Source organism: Macrobrachium nipponense, chromosome 25 (assembly GCF_015104395.2).
Source record: "Macrobrachium nipponense isolate FS-2020 chromosome 25, ASM1510439v2, whole genome shotgun sequence".
Taxonomy (NCBI): Eukaryota; Metazoa; Arthropoda; class Malacostraca; order Decapoda; family Palaemonidae; genus Macrobrachium; species Macrobrachium nipponense.
This window is the reverse complement of record NC_087214.1, coordinates 74,533,577-74,554,760: the sequence shown is the minus strand read 5'-3', so window position 1 is coordinate 74,554,760 and position 21,184 is coordinate 74,533,577. Positions and strand designations below refer to the sequence as shown.

At 37.4% G+C, this 21,184-nt stretch overlaps 1 protein-coding gene across 1 annotated transcript in view; it reads right to left on the bottom strand.

Annotated features, from left to right (window-relative positions):
* The window catches only part of LOC135199545 (glutamate-gated chloride channel-like), a 393,487-nt gene that overhangs the window by 68,810 nt on the left and 303,493 nt on the right, over positions 1-21,184 (bottom strand). The window contains exons 2-7 of the mRNA XM_064227700.1: positions 13,225-13,355; positions 8,124-8,212; positions 7,870-7,937; positions 7,590-7,691; positions 6,388-6,506; positions 5,953-6,035 (exon numbers count right to left, since the gene is read on the bottom strand). Coding sequence (XP_064083770.1) covers positions 5,953-6,035; positions 6,388-6,506; positions 7,590-7,691; positions 7,870-7,937; positions 8,124-8,212; positions 13,225-13,331 — 568 coding nt within the window. The 5' untranslated portion in view covers positions 13,332-13,355. The remainder of the gene's footprint in view (positions 1-5,952; positions 6,036-6,387; positions 6,507-7,589; positions 7,692-7,869; positions 7,938-8,123; positions 8,213-13,224; positions 13,356-21,184) is intronic.

Sequence of the window (21,184 nt, the reverse complement as noted above, 5' to 3'; positions counted from 1 at the left end):
TGTAATGAAGTTATGGAACTCTCTGAAAACAACTTGAAAAAAAAAGACAAAACAGATCATATAGATTTTAGGAAGTGTTTGTAATCTGTCGTATTGTATATAACACATCAAAGCGTGCAAGAAACAATACTCTTTTTAATTTTTTAAAAACTCTTTCTATTTATCTCGTCTATGGGCAAAGAAAACAGACACAGCTTAGGCAACAGAATGAAAACATGCAGTATACATAAATTTATATACTTTTTTTTTTCTTCTAGAGTGGCTTATTGACCTACAAATATAGAGGTATACTCAAATACTTTACTGGTTTGAGAATGAATACACTAGGCCTATGATGGCTGACATCTACTTGAAATACACTATTACGTACAGACAGTGTGTAGGGATAACCTACGGTGCACAAACTAGACATTGCAACAAAATGAAAAAAAATAGTCATATTATTCAGTACATACATACACACATACATGCATGCCTAGGTATGTACGTAGACGCACTTGGTCTACAAAAAAAAACAACTGATATATTCCCAAAAAGAATTACAAGAAGGGATTTTGCCTAAAGTGAGAACTGTTGTTTTATAAAATCAATGTCAAAAGTAATAATCAATAAAATAAATAATAATAATAATAATAATAATAATAATAATAATAATAATAATAATAATAATAATAATAATAATAATAATATATAATAATAAAACTTTATCCTAAAAACAGTAAAACATAAGGAATCTATACGAAGCGAATTTTGTCCCAGCTCTGAGTGCTTAGATGACCTCAGTATACAGAAGTATTTAAAGAAAACCAGACAAACTTCAAAGCATCGAAAATATGAAATAAAAAAATATGTAAAAACTGTCTTTGATGTTTCTTAATTGTTTAAAACAGCGTCCCAAAGTGGAAACTTGTTTTGGTTGATGGGACTATATAAAAGAAAAAAAAGAAAAAAAAAAAAGTTTGTGGTCTGGTGGTGTTTCTCGAATTAGTCGCACCAAAAGGAACACCAAAAATGCAAATAACACGAAACAGAAGAAACAGAAAATGAATTAATAAAGGAATGGCTGTTTTCGAACGAGTTTCTAAGTAGGTCTCCTTCGCAGGAGCAACATAGGCTATCCAAAAGTTAATAGTCATAAAAAGTCCGAAGTATTTCAAAGAAAACGTATAATAATTTTGGACAATGTTGTATTATCTCTGAGACCGGTACTACGCGTCCTCCGAACGGCGCGCACCGCAGATGGTATCAAAATAAAATGGTTTAGGTACCGTACCTTTTTTTTAAGCCCAAAGGGACAATCGCTTTCTCTCAGTTCACTTTCCTGTGCTCTTATTAACCTGTCAAGCTTCTTTAACTTCACCTAGTTTCACTTATAACGCAAGTTTCATCAAGAACAAATCCTTCAGCCTAGGCCTGCTCAACACCGCAGATTAGAGCATTGATATTGCAAGAAGTTCAAACATGCGAGTTAATGACAAATATGCTTAAAATTTGTCACTTTTTTTTGGCAGAGCTCATTTTTAGCTTATTTTTGTTAGCAAATGCGCCACAAAGTCCATCTTAATGACCAACAGCATCTAAATCACAAACCACTAAGGCGAAGTAAGTGTGCATATATATATTTATAAGATATATAATATATATATATATATATATATATATATATATATATATATATATATATATATTAGTATAGGCTATAGACTGAAATGGCTATATTTGACATCATCAAATGACATAGAGTTCCTAAATCGATTTTATAATAACTTATAAAAACTGAAACAAAATATAAAATCAACAAATTTCTACTGCAGAAAACTATTAATCTAAAAGCACGATTCAGTCAGTCCTTCATCGTCGCGAAAAATACATAACGAAATAATTCATTAACCTAAAAGCATGACTCAGTTGACCTTCATATATCGGGGCGAAAAATACAAAAATTAATAATCCTGTTAACCTAAAAGCATGATTCAGTCAGTCCTTCATTAAAAAGAAAAATAAAAAAAACACCTATTAACCTAAAAGAACGATTCAGTCAGTCCACTGTCGTGAAAAAATACACAACAGAAATGTTCAATTAACCTCAAAGCACGATTCAGTCAGTCCTTCATATTTTAAAACTTGAAGCTATAGGTACTACACGGCAAACAGTCGATCAATTAGTTTACTATATTGATTTCGTTAACCTTTTCCCCAAAACATAAAACTGCGCGGTAAGAGAGTCAGTCTATTAACTGGACGACAACCTAATACAAAATGAATCAGATTTTCATCTAACCGTCTAAGCGGCTTCCAAGATGGTCGCATCGACGCAGCTTCTAACCATTTCAGATTACTCGTTTCTGACCGAGAGTGTGTGTAGTACTAGCCCCTTGGGGGATGGGGGGCCGGGTGGTCAAATGTATTTTGCCGTGTATAGTACTAATCCTGCGGAGTCTAATGTCCTTAAGTGCATTTAATCCCCAGGGGCTTACTAAACACGACAAACAGTGATTCACCTACACATTTTGCCGTAATTAGTACTATCCCCTGGGGGTCAAATGTATTTCGCCGTGTTTAGTACTAGCCCCTGGGGGTCAAATGTCCCTAAGTGCATTTGATCCCTGAGGGGCTGGGCTAGTACGAAACACTCGAAAAAAATAATTTACTGTTTCCGCCGTGTATAGTACGACCCTCGGGGATCACGGTTCCTAAGCGAGTTGCGCTTTTCACAAGTTCCTTGTGGATTTCATGCATCCCCAATTTCCCATACCTACTGCAATAGAGAGCCTTCATCTAAGCACTCCCAGTGGGAGGTGGGTGGGGGGAAACTGACTGATAGTATGATCGAACTATACTTCTAAACTTTAAGTTCAGACCAAGAAACACCTTTCGACGCTGAAAAAAAAGAAAAAAAGAAAGGCAACCTTTTGGTTTTTTGTTAATCACTGCAGACGGTCACAAAAAGCTAAGGACTAATGATTAGCTTTTGAGATAAATCTGGTTCTTTTCTATTAAAAAAAATATATATATGAAAGCTGAGGATGAAGACACTGGCAATGAAAAAAGTAAAAATAAAAACATTTACACAGCCAGTCGACCAAATCAATCCGGTTAATACTCGCACACCAAAGCTCTATATATATATATATATATATATATATATATATATATATATATATATATATATTATAGCCAGCCATGAAAGTAAATCAATGCGGTTAATCCTTCAAAAGAGAAATAGGTCTTCAATATATATATTTGCTATATGACAGTGATGCTCAAATCTCATGCAACATGATTCCATAAGATTTCGTTCAAAATTCACTAACTGGCAACAATAGCAAGCTCCATATTTATCTTTTATTTCAATGCGGAAACGCGATTATTGCATATAATATGGACATAATATGTTTCCACAAGAGTGAAATCTGTCATATATGTCAAACTGTAAGAAAATGTCACGTGTAGCAAATTTCAGAAAAAAGCTCTTAGAAACATTTTCAAAACTTTCGTTCACACACCACTGGAGCATTTGACCAAAATGAAGTCGTCAGCAAGCATCAGTTGAAATGTTAAATAAAAAAAAGACGAAAAACAAATTTTCATAACATTCATAATGCTTCCAAAGCTAACATAAAATTTAAAATAGTCCTATTAGATTGCTTTTACATCTCAATGCTGAAAAATATGTAAATATGTATATACAAAAGTAGAATGCGCCACCGATATCAACGTGTGACGGTGTGAGCGGAGCGTGTGTGACGTATCATTTGTGTCGGTGCAACAACCACCACCCGGTGTAACATAAGTAGGTCTACACTGAGTAGCGACAATGAAATTATCTTGAAAACACTTATTTTATATGTGTTACAGGAATATTTGGATTTTCATACATAATTAATTGCTATAATTCTTAAATATTTAAAAAATAATGGCATACAAGTAAATATTCGCCCATGCAATTATTCTTTTGTCAAAGCCAAGATATTATTCTTAGGCCTAGGTTTAGATTTCTTTACTTGACAATTAACAGTCACATCTCTCTATAAAAATTTCTGGCCAAAAAAGCAAATGAGGTTATCTACACATTCTTGTTCTTCAAGTTACCTTATGAAAGGATAAATTATACACCAAAAGCGAGGAGAAGGACTTTTAAGAAAATAATATTTTAAACCAGTTGAAAAACAAGTGTTCCATACGCCTTGATATTAATACTTATGATATTTCGATTAATAGTCATCTTCTCCATATAATCAAAATCATCATCTTATATTCCTCAAAGAACAGGTAATCTCTACAAATAAAAACATTAGTAACATTAAATCTCATTAGGCTTAGATTATTCTTTTAGGCCTATAATTCATTTCGCAACATATAGGCAGCGTAAACGCAGCCTAAAACTTCAACATTCAAAGAAAATTGGTTGTAATTCATATTCCCGTTGTATTCGTCAAAAAACAGATAATCTCTACAAATAAATTCATTAATAACAGATTATATCTCAGAAGGCTTGATTATTTTTTTTAGGCCTATAAAACATTTTGCAACATACAGGCAGCTTAAACACAGGCGAAAGCTTCAACATTCAAAGAAAACTTATTTTAGTTCATATTCCTACGTTGAATATGTTGTTATGACTGTTGAGCTTATTAGGTCTACTGTCAATGCAGCAGACGTAGTTATGTGCCCCATGTCCGAGGAGCATGTAAAGTGTGCTTTCATTGATGGCACAGCTAACCTTATCACACCGCATTTTGAACTTAGCAGCGTAAAAAAAGAAAATCAGTTCAAATCACACTGATTACGAATTATACCAATGCATAAAAGGGATCATATATAACCTAAGGGAAATAGGGCTAGCTGTGAATTACACCAAAACTTTTCGACATGTATGACATTAGAAAAAAAAGTATAACACTACTTGGCAACATCACGTTGTCTGAGAATCTGGACGATACAAAAAGAATCATGTCGCATGAGATTTGAGCACCACTGTACAGGGAGCGAAAGATTAGTACTAGTAGTAGTGCCTTCATATAGTCCCCCCAGCCCTCCACACCCTCCCCGCCCCACCTCCAGCCCTTCTTCGTCGCCAGGGGAACTTCCTTACCTCTCCAGAAGAAGGTCTCCTGCAGGAAGACCGTTCGGTTCATTATCATGTAGGCGTTGAGTGCTCGCAAGTTGGACGACTTGGCCAGGGAGGTGCCGTTGCCCGACGCAGTGTTGTTGAGCCAGGCGTAGGTCAGCTCGTGCCTTTCGTACGATACTGGTGGGAAAAGACGGACAGACGTATGATTAACAGACGTAAAATAGAATAATAATAAAAAAATACATATATACGTTACATTTAACATTGCGAAATCAAGGGCTTTCATGAAATCCCACATGTGAAACGACCAATTCACTTAGAGACACTTGAACCCTGAGGGGTAGGCCCCTAGTACTAACCAGGTTGAAACAGTGACTCATTTACAATGTTTCAGTGTTTAGTAGTAGCCCCTAAGGTGGGGTTGGGGGGCATATAGCCCTAAATTCATTAGACGTCTCCCCCCACCCCACCCAAGGGACTAGTACTCAACACGGCGAAGCAACGTAGATGAATCACCGTTTTGACCTGTTGATTACTAGTCCCTCTGGGATCAAATGTACTACCTAAACGAATTGGTCACTTTCACAAATTCCCTGGGGATTTCGTGAAATTCCTGGATTATAATCTTACTGTAACATATATACATACTTCTTTTTCATATAATTAATTTATTAAATGTCATTTTTGTCAATCTGTTCATCAACTGTTTTGCCATAGGCCTATATGGTTACGAGTTCAATAGCACCTCAGCCATCTACTTTCTCCAGAGGTGATTTTGATATAATAAATAGATCAGTTTACGTTACTGAGACTAGTTCAAATCTCTCTCTCTCTCTCTCTCTCTCTCTCTCTCTCGTACTAGGTGGAGTAATACTTACTGCTCTCCATGGAAAATGTACAGAAGGGGTCGTCGAAAGGGAATTTGTTCAAATTTCCTTCGCAAGACAGGACCAGGTACCTCCTGCAACACAAAAATTGGAAGAAGGTGAAAGGCTGTCCCGTACAGGACACGTATGTGCACATAAACCCACACTAGACTAATAAAAAAAAATTAAAAAAAAAGTATATGACAATAATTATATTGTAATATACACATCAACTCACGAAAAATGGCTATTAGTAATATGCACATGAACTCATACAAAAAGAAAAAAAAAAAGAAAAGTCTAAAAAAGGGACCAACTCACAAAAAAAGGAGAAAAAAAAATACACCACAATAAAAGCTTTAAAAAAAGGTTGTACTTCTAAGACACCAATACATGACCACCCACCCCCCAAAAAAGGTAGCAACAGAAACCAACGGAAATAGTTACCTTATCGTATAAGAGACCTTCCCGTCACTGTAAATTTTTAAGGCGATGTCGTCTTTGGAGAGATCTGTCTTAAACTCCCCGTGCATGATGAAGTAGGTGTCAGGCAGCCACATCTCGTTCTGGAAAAAGAAGAAGAAAAACAATAAATAGATACGCGCGAACGCCGCCGAACGACAGCACTAGTTTCGACTGGCAACACTAGGCCTACTTCCCTACTCTATACTTCTCTTTCCATCTCAGGGGCTTGGGACCTCTCTCCCCAGGGGATCGATCCCACAGTTTCTCACCGAGAGAGAGAGAGAGAGAAGAGAGAGAGAGAGAGAGAGAGAGAGAGAGAAGCAGACCTCGACTGAACACCTGTTAAATGAATACGTAAAGTCAACGGGATTCGCTTCGGCCGTTGCTAATTGAAGGACTCCCCAGGGGAGGCCAAATCTCCTTCCCAAGGAATCTCCTTCTGAGGAGCAAATAGGCTTTGGGATCTTAGCAGTTAGGAGCCTGAATATTAACTGTTAAACCTCGACGGAGCCATTCAGACAATAAGACGCTCGGCGCACGCCATTGAAACAATGGACCCAGTGGCAGCGTTTGCATAATTCCAGTCATTTCGGGACGTTAAAGACTTGGCTGCGCGGGGAACCACAGAATTAATGATGTTCCTGTCCTTTAAGAGGCGATATTTAGATAGGATCTCTCTCCTTTTTCTAAATTTTTAATGGAGTTTCTTCTCTTGTGCAAATTTAAGGGCAAAGGCGAAGTTGCCATGCTCGCTAAAACGCTAGACCGATGTTGGAATTAATATCACTAAATAGTATTATAACATCTCATCCGAAGCAGTTCATAGTCAAAGTATAATACTGTTATTAAGGTATATATATATATATATATATATATATATATATATATATATATATATATATATCTTCATTATAATTTAGTTTGTAGGCAAAATTACAATGCATTTTTCATCATACTGCATCGATGGACGATGTTGGAACCTGTCACTATTACCACCTTTCAACCAGCACCTAATAACTGCATGTAACGCCTCATCCAAAGTAGCATATACGCTTAATAAATGATAATAAAAGAAAAAGTATATATATCATCATTATAACTCAATTTCTAAGCAAGATTACAATGCACATCCACCACATTTTCCCACCTCGTTTCCAAGCGACAGCTCCCGGGGCTATACTCACTATGTGGTGGATCCCGCTGAGGTACGGATGTCTTCCCGCGTCGTCATGCTTCAACCTCGGGTCGATCCAGTGTTGGTGTAACAACAACTCCACCTCGTATTTCTGCCGATTCCAGCGACGCGTGACGGGAATGGGAACGACGAGAGATATTAAAAGACTCAAAATAAAGTGTTTTTTTTTTTTTTTTTTTTTTTTTTTTTTTTTTTTTTTTTTTTTCTATTATACTCAATAAAAGACGTTATTTCAAAACGGGCGTCTACGGTTCCCGTTTTCTACTCACCAGACTGGACTCGTCGGGGGAGGAGAGACTCAACAAAAGAACGCTGACGTTCACCTTCAGGGGGCCTACTGTCGAAAATGGAAGAAAGGACAAAAGCAAGGGGCAATTGCGAGTGAAATATATATACATATATTCCTAATATATATCTACATTTACAGAATATTGAATTTCTTCAATAATAATACTAATAATCCATCTCGAAAACTGTCAAACTGAACCCTAACTCTAACCTTAAGTCCTTAACCTTAACTTACCTTCCACGGGAGGCCGAATCCTGCGGTCGTATCTGCTCTTGTGCAGGAGGAAGTCCAGGATCTCCTTGTCCGAGGACTCCATGAAGTACCTGCCGAGTGAGGGAGAGAAGGAGAAAGGATTCCTTTAGAGATCTGCCGAAGGATATATATATATATATATATATATATATATATATATATATATATATATATATATTATATATGTATAGGCGAGTAGAAGACGCCATTTTTTTTTTTTTATTTTTTTTTTTTTCCCCGCGAGTTGGGAAACGTTTTATTTATTTATTTTGTTTTAGATTGTTTTTTTAAATGGGTGAGAGATCGAGGATAAATATAGATGAATGAGGGAACTGAAGAATGATTTAGAAATTAGTCGGCGAACGGATAGGATGAATAAAGTAAATGAATAAGAATTAATCTTTAAAAAAATGGATATTTGAGAAATATGAATGAAATCTCGTGAAGTTGGAATTGTTTTATTGAATAAATAAATGAACAGAAATAAATAAATACATACACGGAAGGTTTTCCTCTTTTAAATAAAGCAAATGAATGAAGAAATAAAGAGCATGAAAATATGAATAAATACACACAGATAAAATCAGTGAAAATGAACCAAAATCAATCAATTTTTTGATAAATTTATGATTTGATCTTGAAAATTTATGGCTGATAAATTTTTCAACTTGGGAAAGCGACGATAAACAATATTTTTAGTGATTTTTTTAAAATAAAAATCAGGCCTTGAAATATTTTGTAAATATTGATATTTATTGATAACTAGTTTGTCTTTGCAAGATATGAAATGATGAAAATGGTTAATTTAATTATTAAGAGACTGATAGAGAAAAGTTTGATAAAAAAAATTAAAATAATTAATCATATAAAATCAACTATAAAATAATAAAAAACGAATTGCTTATCACATAAAATCAATTACAAAACTGAGATATAAAAAAAAATTGATTACAGGCATTCCCCAGGTTACGGCGGGGATTTCAGACTTACAGCTCTGTAAGCCGAAAACCGCCTTAACATGAATCATCATAGTTATGATGGGAATCAATAGCATTTACAGCTATGTTACAGTACCGTAAGTACTGTAAGTCTAGGTTAAAGCGCTATAAGCACTATAAATCTGGGTTACAGCACTGTAAGTGCTGTAAATCTGGGTTACAAAGCCGTAAGCACTGTCAATCCGGGTTACAGCGCTGTAAGAACTATAAATCTGGGTTACAGCACCATAAGCACTGTAAATCCGGGTTACAGCGCTGTAAGCACTATAAATCTGGGTTGCAGCACCGTAAGCGCTGTAAATCTGGGTTACAGCACCGTAAGCGCTGTAAATCTGGGTTACAGCACTCTAAGTGCTGTAAATTCGGGTTACAGCACCGCAAGTATTGTAAATCCGGGTTACAGCACTCTAAGTGCTGTACATCCAGGTTACAGCACCGCAAGTGTTGTAAATCCGGGTTAGAGCACCGCAAGTGTTGTAAATCTGGGTTACAGCGCTTTAAATCCGGGTTACAGCGCCATAAGTCCAGGATACAATGCCGTAAGTCCGGGATACAATGCCATAAGCACTGTAAGTCAAGGTTAAAGTGCCGCAAGGCTGGCAACAGCGCCGTAAACCCACTTATGGCGCTGAAAGAATGTGGTGAGAGAGAGATATGGCCGCGGAAACAGCGTGGAGAGAGAGAGTGAGAGAGTACTTAAATATTCACTTTTTGTCGCTTCTCCCAAATCAAATGTCAACATTCCACAAAACTCTGGAAAAGCCATTGAAAAAAGAAAAAAACATCAACACCAGAGGGTTTTCTAGGGGTCGTATATATATATATAGTATATACTTGCCGCTACAAAAAAAAAGCGGCTAAAAAAACATCCGAATCGAAAAAGAGAGAAAAACCCCAGATTCACATCCGTCTCAAAATTCATAGCTCCTAATATTTGCACAGCGCGAGGTTCTGTGTTTGTGGACATTGGTGATAACTAAGCCTCTCTCTCTCTCTCTCTCTGTCTCTCTCTCTCTCTCTCTTTCTCTCTCTCTCTCTCTCTCAGGAACTTCTCTACCTCCGCTCTGGGAATGTTGACTTAAATTTGATTAGGGCGTTCTTGTTTGATTTTCATTGTTTTTCTGTTTGTTTATGTCGACGGCTTTGCAAAATGATCTCTCAGTTTCGGTCGCTTGGTTTGGACTGCAGAGGTCCACACTAGGCGTCTTATGCATTTTAAATACTTAGAAAGTCACTTAAGGTGTATAGGCGTGGCCTACTGTTACGATTTATAAAACGGGCAAAATACCGGTTTATTCTTATTACTAATCGGGTTTCAGGTTTTTCACACAAAAAGTAACTAAAAAAATTAGTTTTTTGTGACTTTATATAATTTTTCATCTATTTTGTGTCCATTGGGGTTAGGCTTCAGACGGACACTAGATGCAACTTTCGCCGACTTTCGTTTCTAAATCGCAAGGGATACGTTTTTCAAAAGTATCCCCCAGGAGAGGTTTAACATACATCCTGCCTATGTGAACTCTCGAGAGGGACTGAGGAGAGTTTCCAGCCCTGCGATTGGCTTATCTACAGCCAATCAGGAGCGTCGTAAGGGACTGACTGACCTAGACATCCCAATGCACGGTTGATGTGAATCTACTATAGTAGTAGCAGAGTAGTGAGAGTAGTAGTAGCGGGGGGGGGGGGGGGGGGGGGGGGGGGGGGGGGGGGGGGGGGGGGGGGGGGGGGGGGGGGGGGGGGGGGGGGGATATGCCTCTGAAACGGCTCTTTTTGTGTTAGCGTCCGTTTAAGTTTTTGTTGTCTCTTATGTCATAAATCTTTCATAGATTCTTTCCCTCCTTCGGTAACTCAGTAATTAAAAGCATATTAGACATCCAATCGATAATAATAATCAATCGTCCTGCAGTAAGCGAGACTCATTACCTCTAGAACGGCTCTTAACCACACACACACACACACACACACACACAAACATCCCCGACGAAAACCAAAACAAACACCGCCTCTCCAAGCCCTCTTAATCGCTCCTCTCTCCCGCGAATAAGACACTTGACAACACTCGATTATCTCCTTCAATGAAGGCCACTCGAAGCCGTTGCTTTCTTCAAAGTTCCTGCAGCGGACAACTAAAACCGAAATTCGAACCGTCTGGCGTCACAAGGTCACCTTAAAGACGAGTGCCAATGAAGACGAGACGGTTCGTGGTCGGAGCAATTACGCCCGCCATGTAAATGACGCGATCGAGAGAGAGAGAGAGAGAGAGAGAGAATTATTAGCGTTACTGAACATTAGGCCTAGCGAGCTTCAACCGAGCAGAGAGAGAGAGAAAGAGAGAGAGAGAGAGAAAGTATTAGCGTTACTGAGTACTAGGCCTAGCGAGCTTCAAAAGAGCAAAGAGAGAGAGAGAGAGAGAATTATTAGGTTACTGAGTACTAGGCCTAGCGAGCTTCAAAGGAGCAGAGAGAGAGAGAGAGAGAGAGAGAGAGAGAGAGAGAGAGAGAGAGAGAATTATTAGGTTACTGAGTACTAGGCCTAGCGAGCTTCAAAAGAGCAAAGAGAGAGAGAGAGAGAGAGAGAGAGAGAGAGAGATTATTAGGTTACTGAGTACTAGGCCTAGCGAGCTTCAAAAGAGCAAAGAGAGAGAGAGAGAGAGAATTATTAGGTTACTGAGTACTAGGCCTAGCGAGCTTCAAAGGAGCAGAGAGAGAGAGAGAGAGAGAGAGAGAGAGAGATTATTAGGGTTACTGAATACCAGGCCTAGCGAGCTCCAAACGAGCACAGAGAGAGAGAGAGAGAGAGAGAGAGAGAGAGAGAGAGAGAGAGAGAGAATTATTACTATTACTGATTACTAGGCCTAGCGAGCTTCAAACAAGCAGAGTAAGAGAGAATTGTTAGCGTTACTGATCACTAGGCTTAGCGAGCTTCAAACGAGCAGAGAGAGAGAGAGAGAGAGAGAGAGAGAGAGATTATTAGCGTTACTGATCACTAGGCCTAGCGAGAACTTACGTTACTGATTTTCACCTAGTTCTAGACGAGCTTCACGAGCAGAGCATTGAGAGAGAGAGAGAGAGAGAGAGAGAGAGAGAGAGAGAGAATTATCAGCGTTACTGATCACTAGGCCTAGCGAGCTTCAAACGAGCAAACAGAGAGAGAGAGAGAGAATTATTAGCGTTACTGATCACTAGGCCTAGTGAGCTTCAAACAAGCAGAGAGAGAGAGAGAGAGAGAGAGAGAATTATTAGCGTTACTAAGCACTAGGCCTAGCGAGCTCCAACCGAATAGAGAGAGAGAGAGAGAATTATTAGCGTTACTGAGTACTGGGCCTAGCGAGCTTGAAACGTGCAGAGAGGGAGAGAGAGAGAGAGAGAATATTCTGATTAGAAAGTAAACGGAATTTCTGACAGGACTATGGGACAGGTGTATGGGACATGGCCATGGGAGAGGAATCTATGCCAGGAATCTGGGACAGGAATTTTGACAGGAATCTGGGTCAGGAATCTGCATCAGGAATTTGGTACAGGACAATGCCAGGGGTCTGGGACAGTAGTCTGTCACAGAAATCAGGTACGGAAATCCGGGAATGGATGACAGGACCTGGGATCTGGTAGCACTGGAGGGTGAAGACCTTAGGTCATGACTTAAGATGCCCCTGGGGGAAGACCTTAGGTCATGACCTAACATGCCCTTGGGGAAGGCTTTAAGTCATGACCTATGATGCCATCGGGGAAGGCTTTAAGTCATGACCTAAGATGCCCTTGGGGAAGACCTTAGGTCATGACCTAACATGCCCTTGGGGAAGGTTTTAAGTCATGACCTATGTTGCTCTTAGGGAAGGCTTTAAGTCATGACCTATGATGCCATCTGGAAAGGCTTTAAGTCATGACCTAAGATGCCCTTGGGGAAGACCTTAGGTTATGACCTAACATGCCCTTGGGGAAGGTTTTAAGTCATGACCTAAGATAATCTTAGGGAAGGCTTTAAGTCATGACCTATGATGCCATCTGGGAAGGCTTTAAGTCATGACCTAAGATGCCCTTGGGGAAGACCTTAGGTCATGACCTTGGATGACCCGACAGAGAACTCACTCGCTTGCTTGGACGGTAGATAAGCAACAGCAAAAGCAGCACAGTGTCAGTATGACCGCCAGGGCGAGGGTTTCCACGCCCACAAGGCCCCGCGATGCTCCTTCCATTGTCCCGGATCCTTGTTACATCACCTGCAAGGAAGAAGAAGAAAACGGGACTTCAGACAGGACTTCAAAGCAGAGATTCAGTCAAGGGGATCTTCAAATTGTGATGATTAGTGGTCATGACAGTGATAAAAGTACTGGAAGCAACAATGGGGGTGAAGGATCCCTCATATGAGAGATGGTGGTTGCTGACCAGGATGAAGAAGGTAATGAGTCTGATTTGTGACACTAATTAAGATTGAGTGATGATCATAAATGGTATGAATGATTTTTTAATAATAATAATGATGCAGACAGTCCTAATAATATGCATGATCGAACAAATGATTCTCTTCAAAGGAATTGTTAATAAGTTGAGTTAAATTAGAAAGTCCTTCAGGATAGATTAAGTGAAATTCACAAAATAAATCAGCTAAATTAGAAAGCTCTAAAGGACAAATTCTAAAATAAAATGCAAATGTGGCAATAATGGTAATTTTTATTAACGAATATCATTTACAACAAGCGAGTTATCAACTGCAATACCACCTAACCTGGCACCCCCCCCCCCACCCCCACAGGGGCATTAGAACCTATAGGTAGGTACCCACCCAAGTTAATGAAATAATAAATACAGAATATTTATGTAACGAAATGAATTCTGTATAGAATACAGGTACAGGTTTAGATTATTATAGGTCGAAATATCAACTAACTACTAACAAAGTGGGGTCTAGCTCCTACTCTCCCTCTCTCTCTCTCTCTCTCTGTCTCTGTCTCTGTCTCTGTCTCTGTCTCTCTCTCTCTCTCTCTCTCTCTTTCTGCGTATATATATAATTATTATATATATAATATATATATATATATATATATATATATATATATATATATATATATACAAATAAAAGCAAACACTCAATTGCCAACATACCACAGAGTCTCGTCGCAGTAAATCAAAGAAAACTCCATAATAAAAAATAAAATAAAAGAGAAGCTCGTCTAAGCCGCAACACAGCCAGAGAGGAGAGAGATAGAAGAGAGAGAGAGAGAGAGAGAGAGAGAGAGAAACCCCACCTCGAGATTGTTAACTATAAAAAGCTCTCTGAACTTTAGTTTCCAGAGGGAGGAGGTGGTGGAGGAGGAGGAGGAGGCTATACAACCAGGAAAGCCATTCTGAAGGAATTTCTTCAATTCCTTGACTTCCTTCCTTCCTTCCTTTCTTTATCGGGTGGTTCCTTTGTCTTGTTCGTTTTTTCTGTCTGAATTCCATTTCTCTATTCGGTTCAGTAATCATTCCTTTGCTTAAATCTGCCTCTACTTTAGTGAGCTCTTGAATCTTCCACTATTTTAGTGAGCTTTTAAATTTGCCACTACTTAAGGGAGCTCTTAAATCTGGCACGAATTTAGTGAGCTTTTAGATCTGCCACTACTTTAGTGAGCTCTTAAATCTGCCATTACTTAAGAGAGCTCTTAAATCTGCCACTACTTAAGAGAGCTCTTAAATCTGCCACAACTTTAGTGAGCTCTTAAATCTGCCACAACTTTAGTGAGCTCTTAAATCTATCAATGCTTTAGTGAGCTCTTAAATCTGTCAATGCTTTAGTGAGCTCTTAAATCTGTCACTACTTCAGTGAGCTCTTAATTCTGCCACGACTTTAGTGAGCTTTTAAATCTGCCACTAATTATGAGAGCTCTTAAATCTGGCACGACTTTAGTGAGCGCTAAAATCTGCCGCTACTTAAGTGAGCTCTTAAATCTGCCACTACTTTAGTGAGCTCTTAAATCTGCCACTACTTCAGTGAGCTCTTAAATCTATCAGTACTTTAGTGAGCTCTTAATTCTGCCACTATATTTGTCACTACTTAAGAGAGCTTATCCTGATTTCTGTAATGGAGAAGTGGTCGCCATTATTCAATTAAATTGTTCATAAAATATCAATTTAGATTAAGTTTTCTCAGTGTTCCACAACAGATAATCGTCCTAAAATCTATAACCAACAAACTAAAATCTACAAGAAACAACCTATAATCTATAACCTATGGAGTGTTGAACAGAAAGATGATAAATCAGGTATAAAAACTACACATCAACTTATTTTTCATGAACAGCAAAATCGTGTAATCCTCTAGGTTGCTTTCTGGCAACCTACGATTTTAGCGCCAAAATTCGCGCCAATTAGTCAATATTATCTTTATTACTTGCGCGCAAGCAGAGCTGCGCATGTTCGTTACAGTGATGTCGCGCAGGTGAGGTCTTGTTGAACTATATTTCTGTTATATGTTTGGGTTGAATTGACACGCCATTTAGTAGGAATAAATTAATTCAATTATTGGCTAATTGGTTCACTAGGTTGGAAAGGAGATGCCAGAAGGTGCCAGAAAAGTTGTTAGTGAAATACACACATAATATATATAATATATATATATATATATATATATATATATATATATATATATATATATAGTATATATATATATATATATATATATATATATATATATATATATATATATATATATATATATATACACATCCTTCAATTTCAAAACGCAAATAAACAATTCATTAAATACGGAAATACGTGAAATCCAGCTGCCATATTCTGGGAAAGCTTTCAACATCCCCCCTATCTCTCTCTCTCATCTCCTCTCTCTCTCTCTCTCTCTCTCAGTTCCTTCTTTATCGATATTTAGGGGTGACCTGGAAAGTTGAAAAACGCTTGCCTGTGAATTTCATATTTTGGGACTCTCTCTCTCTCTCTCTCTCTCTCTCTCTATCTCTCTCCTCTCTCTCTCTCTCATTCTCTCTCTCTCTCTCTATATATATTATATATATATATATATATATATATATATATCTATTATGTGTGTGTGTGTGTGTGTGTTTATATGTATGTAATGTATATATATATACATATATATATATATGTATATGATATATATATATATATATATGTATATATGTATATAAAGTTGGGTTCTCCGTGGTCCAGTGGTTAGACCTCCCGGGCGGATTCGCAAGGGGGAATTCTGTACCTGGGAGACGGTTGACTGTTGATGGCTTCAGCCTGGTGTGGATTAGGGCTTTGGCAAGCTAGGTACCTATCCCAAAAACTTTTGTTTATGTGTATGTAATGTATATATATATATATATATATATATATATATATATATAATATGTATATATAGTATATATATATATATATGATATATATATTATATACTATATATATATATATATATATATATATATATCTATATATATATATATATATATATCACATCAGGAAAACCATGAATATAAAGGAAGAGGTGTCCAATCAGACGACAGTCATGTACACGTGTTTTATTATTAAGAAACGTTTCATGTTGTCAACAACACATCATCAGTCTGCAATTGAAATTCAACATTAAAATAAACTTAAAAATTACAATAGAAATTAAATAAACTTAAAAATTACAATAAAATTTAAAAAATTAAAAAATAATCAGAACGCTAAAATAGGGAATGAGAAGAAAACTACCTATTCATAAAGAAGGAAAGAGCTGAGTGACTAAAAACGGTAAGGTCTGCATACAACGTAAACCTCACGCCAGAGAGAGAGGAGATGACGAGGTGTTGGAGTTTAAACTAGGTGATAGGTGCTTAATAAACAATGACTCAAGGGTAGTTAGATGGGTAGTTTGTTTTGTGGTGCCAATTATAGAAAAATGTTTCTTTTCGATAGTAACCTTACAACTCTTTGCATGAATTCTTATATTAGAGAACTCGGGATTAGAGATTCTGGACCCAGTTCTATAACTTAAGAAGTCAAAATGTGACCTGGACTTCCTGTCTCTTTGCCAACTTAGTGGGGTTTTTCCTAGATTCGTGAGGTTCAAGTTGTACAAATCGTCCCTTTACCACACTGGATTTTATCATGATGCAATGGACGAACTGCTATCGAGGGAGGTTTCCTGTAAACAACGTGCTTCGGATGGACTTCGAGAGACGTGTCAACAACTGCGGGAACAACTATTTCCTTTGTTATCTATGATTGATTTGATTATTTTGAAGAAGCTGTTTTTGAAAGGTATTAACAAATATGTCACTGATGTTCAAGCCCGTCACCAGAGAAAATGGAAATCTTTGGGGATTTGTGCTCCTACTTTGGATAATGGACATTCATGTATTTTTAACTACTCTAAATATGTCTTGTCAAAGAGAGAGGAATTTTTGTTGTCACTTGGATTGGATTTCTGTTTGCCTTCATATAGACCCAATTTTGCATTCTTTTATTTTCCGTTTGAGGTGCTTTTCCATAGGCTTAAGAATTTCAATTATGGTAATCTAAATATGGCAGTTCTTCAGCAGGAACTATCATCACTGTTACATGATAATTACAGAAAACTCAGGGTGAAGTGGGCCCCTTACTTCAGAAAGGAGGACTCTGAAATTCTTAGAAGGTTGGGTAAAAATGATAACTTAGTGATATGTAAACCAGATAAAGGGAAAGGAATAGTGATTCTGGACAAGGCTGATTATCTTGAAAAAATGAAAGTTATTTTTGTCTGATGGCTCTAAATTTAAACTAATTGGGTGAACCCAAACTTTGTTTGATATTTACAAAAAGAAGACAAGATCAATCGCTTTCTTAGAAAGCTTAAACAAGAAAAAGTTATTTCTGATGATGTCTACCAAGAACTATTTGTTACCGGGTCTTCCTTTGGCATTCTTTATGGGCTTCCAAAAATACACAAAGACGGTATACCATTGAGACCGGGGATATAATGTCCGCATACAATATGCCCGACATATAATATTTCCAGATTCTTAGTCAAAATACTCAATGAATATGCTTACTCTAAATATTCGTTAAAGAATGGTTATGTATTTCAGCAAGAAATTATTTTACAGGATGGTGATTTGTATATGGCTAGTTTTGACGTTGAATCATTGTTCACTAACGTCCCTGTTTCTCAAACAATTGAAATCATTTTGGATAAAGTTTTTAGTAATGATGAGACCTTCTGTGGTTTTAATAGGCAACTTTTTAAAACATTTTTGGAACTTTGCTGTGCAAGATGCCACCTTTGTTTTTAATGGCAGCTCTTTCTGCAGGCAGAGGGGGTTGCCATGGGTTTCTCCTTTGGCGGGACCGTTGTTTGCAAATTTTTTTATGGGACATTTGGAGGAGAATTTTCTTAATGATTGTCCTGGGAATTTTAAGCCACTTTTTTATAGACGATATGTTGACGATACTTTTGCCTTATTTAAATTTTCGTGGCAATGCCAGCTTTTTTAGATTACATAAATGAAGCCCATCCTAACATTAAATTTACGTTGGAAAATGAGAAAGATGACTCCCTGGCCTTTTTGGATATAAAAATAACTAGAAATAACCACCTTTTCAACACAAGTGTTTTTAGAAAGAGTACCTTCACTGGGCTCGGAAACAACTTTTTTAGCTCGTGTTTCCGTAATTTTAAGATTAATGCTATATCCACTTTGGTTTTTAGGGCCCTTCGGTACACATCTGATTGGCTCTCCTTTCATCTTGAAATCGAGTTTCTTTTAGAATATTTTGTTAGGAACTCGTTTCCCAAAAAGCTGGTTTTTTAACATTATTAGTAAATTGCTAACGATGTATCTGTCAGCAACCCACCCTTAATTTTAATGTACCTAATTAACTATGTATGCACCCATCCCATTTATTCATTCAGACAGTTTACGTGTAAAAGTTAGAAATATTATTGAAAAGGAATTTGTTTTTTGAACTTAATCTTATTCCCATGAATCCACAAAAAATTTGGAGGGTTTTTTAATTTACAAGGACAAATTACAGGATTTCATGAAGTCCAATATCATATATAAATTTGAATGCCCAAGGATGTCTTGGTATTTATGTTGGTTCTTCACGGAGACTGTTACAAGTCCGTTATTACAGCCATTTGGGATTAAGTTATAGAACTGGGTCCAGAATCTCTAAATCCCGAGTTCTCTAATATAAGAATTCATGCAAAGAGTTGTAAGGTTACTATCGAAAAGAAACATTTTTCTATAATTGGCACCACAAAACAAACTACCCATCTAACTACCCTTGAGGTCATTGTTTATTAAGCACCTATCACCTAGTTTAACTCCAACACCTCGTCATCCTCTCTCTCTCTGGCGTGAGGTTTTACGTTGTATGCAGACCTTACCGTTTTTAGTCACTCAGCTCTTTCCTTCTTTATGAATAGGTAGTTTTCTTCTCATTCCCTATTTTAGCGTTCTGATTATTTTTTAATTTTTTAAATTTTATTGTAATTTTTAAGTTTATTTAATTTCTATTGTAATTTTTAAGTTTTATTTTAATGTTGAATTTCAATTGCAGACTGATGATGTGTGTTGACAACATGAAACGTTTCTTAATAATAAAAACACGTGTACATGACTGTCGTCTGATTGGACACCTCTTCCTTTATATATATATATATATATATATATAATATACCTATATATATATAATATATATATATATATATATATATATATATAACATATATATATATATATATATATATATATATATATATATATATATATAACATTACATACATATAAACAAAAGTTTGTGGGATAGGTACCGAGCTTGCCAAAGCCCTAATCCACACCAGGCTGAAGACATCAACAGTCAACCGTCTACCAGGTGTACAGAATTCCCCCATGCAAATCCGGCTGGGAGGTCTAACCACTGGACCACGGAGAACCCAACTTTACATACATATATCAATTTAGGTCATTATCTAATCATAAATGAATAAATGTTTGTTATTATATATTTATATAGATTCAATCAACGGTACAGAGTCAATAGGAAGTTCATCAATAAAAGAATTATTTCCTGTATATTTTTCCCGGCCCGATGTAAATGGCATCATACGGCCCTTGGGGAACCCTATTCCCTAACTGCCACGCCCCCCCCCCCCCCCCCCCCGACCCCCAAAACCCGGCCCCACGCCCCACCCCCGAGCCAAGTTTAACCTGCGTTTTAATGTTTGATTTGCCTCCAGGTACAACGAAGCCTAGATGGAATATTTACACTGGCAGGGAACATGGGTTAAAAGAGAGAGAGAGAGAGAGAGAGAGAGAGAGAGAGAGAGAGGTCTGATGCAGAAAATGAGAGACAGAGACTTGATACAGAAAATGAGAGAGAGAGAGAGAGAGAGAGAGAGAGAGAGAGAGAGAAGGCTTGATGCAGAAAGTGACCTTTCCTTACAGACCTTACATCTTGTTCGGGTTGCCCCAGGTCCCTCAGTGTGAGGCACCTCTAATGTCTACCAAACAATTGCTTGTGCATCTTCCGGTATATTATGCATCTTCCAATCTTGGATGGTCTGGGATGCAGCTTAGATATTTGTCGAGCTTATTCTTAAACACATCTACGCTCACTCCTGATATATTCCTCAGATGAGCTGGCAACGCATTGAATAGACGCTGCATTATCGATGCTGGTGCGTAGTGGATTAATGTCCTGTGTGCTTTCCTTATTTTTCCTGGTATAGTTTTGGGCACTATTAATCTACCTCTGCTTGCTCTTTCTGATATTTTTAGCTACATGATGTTTTCGGCTATTCCTTCTATCTGTTTCCATGCCTGAATTATCATGTATCGTCCTCTTCTCCTTTCTAGACTATATAATTTTAAGGATTGTAGTCTTTCCCAGTAGTCAAGATCCTTAACTTCTTCTATTCTAGCTGTAAAGGACCTTTGTACACTCTCTATTTGTGCAATATCCTTTTGATAGTGTGGATACCATATCATATTGCAATATTCAAGTGGACTACGAACATATGTTTCATAAAGCATAATCATGTGTTCAGCTTTTCTTGTTTTGAAGTGCCGTAACAACATTC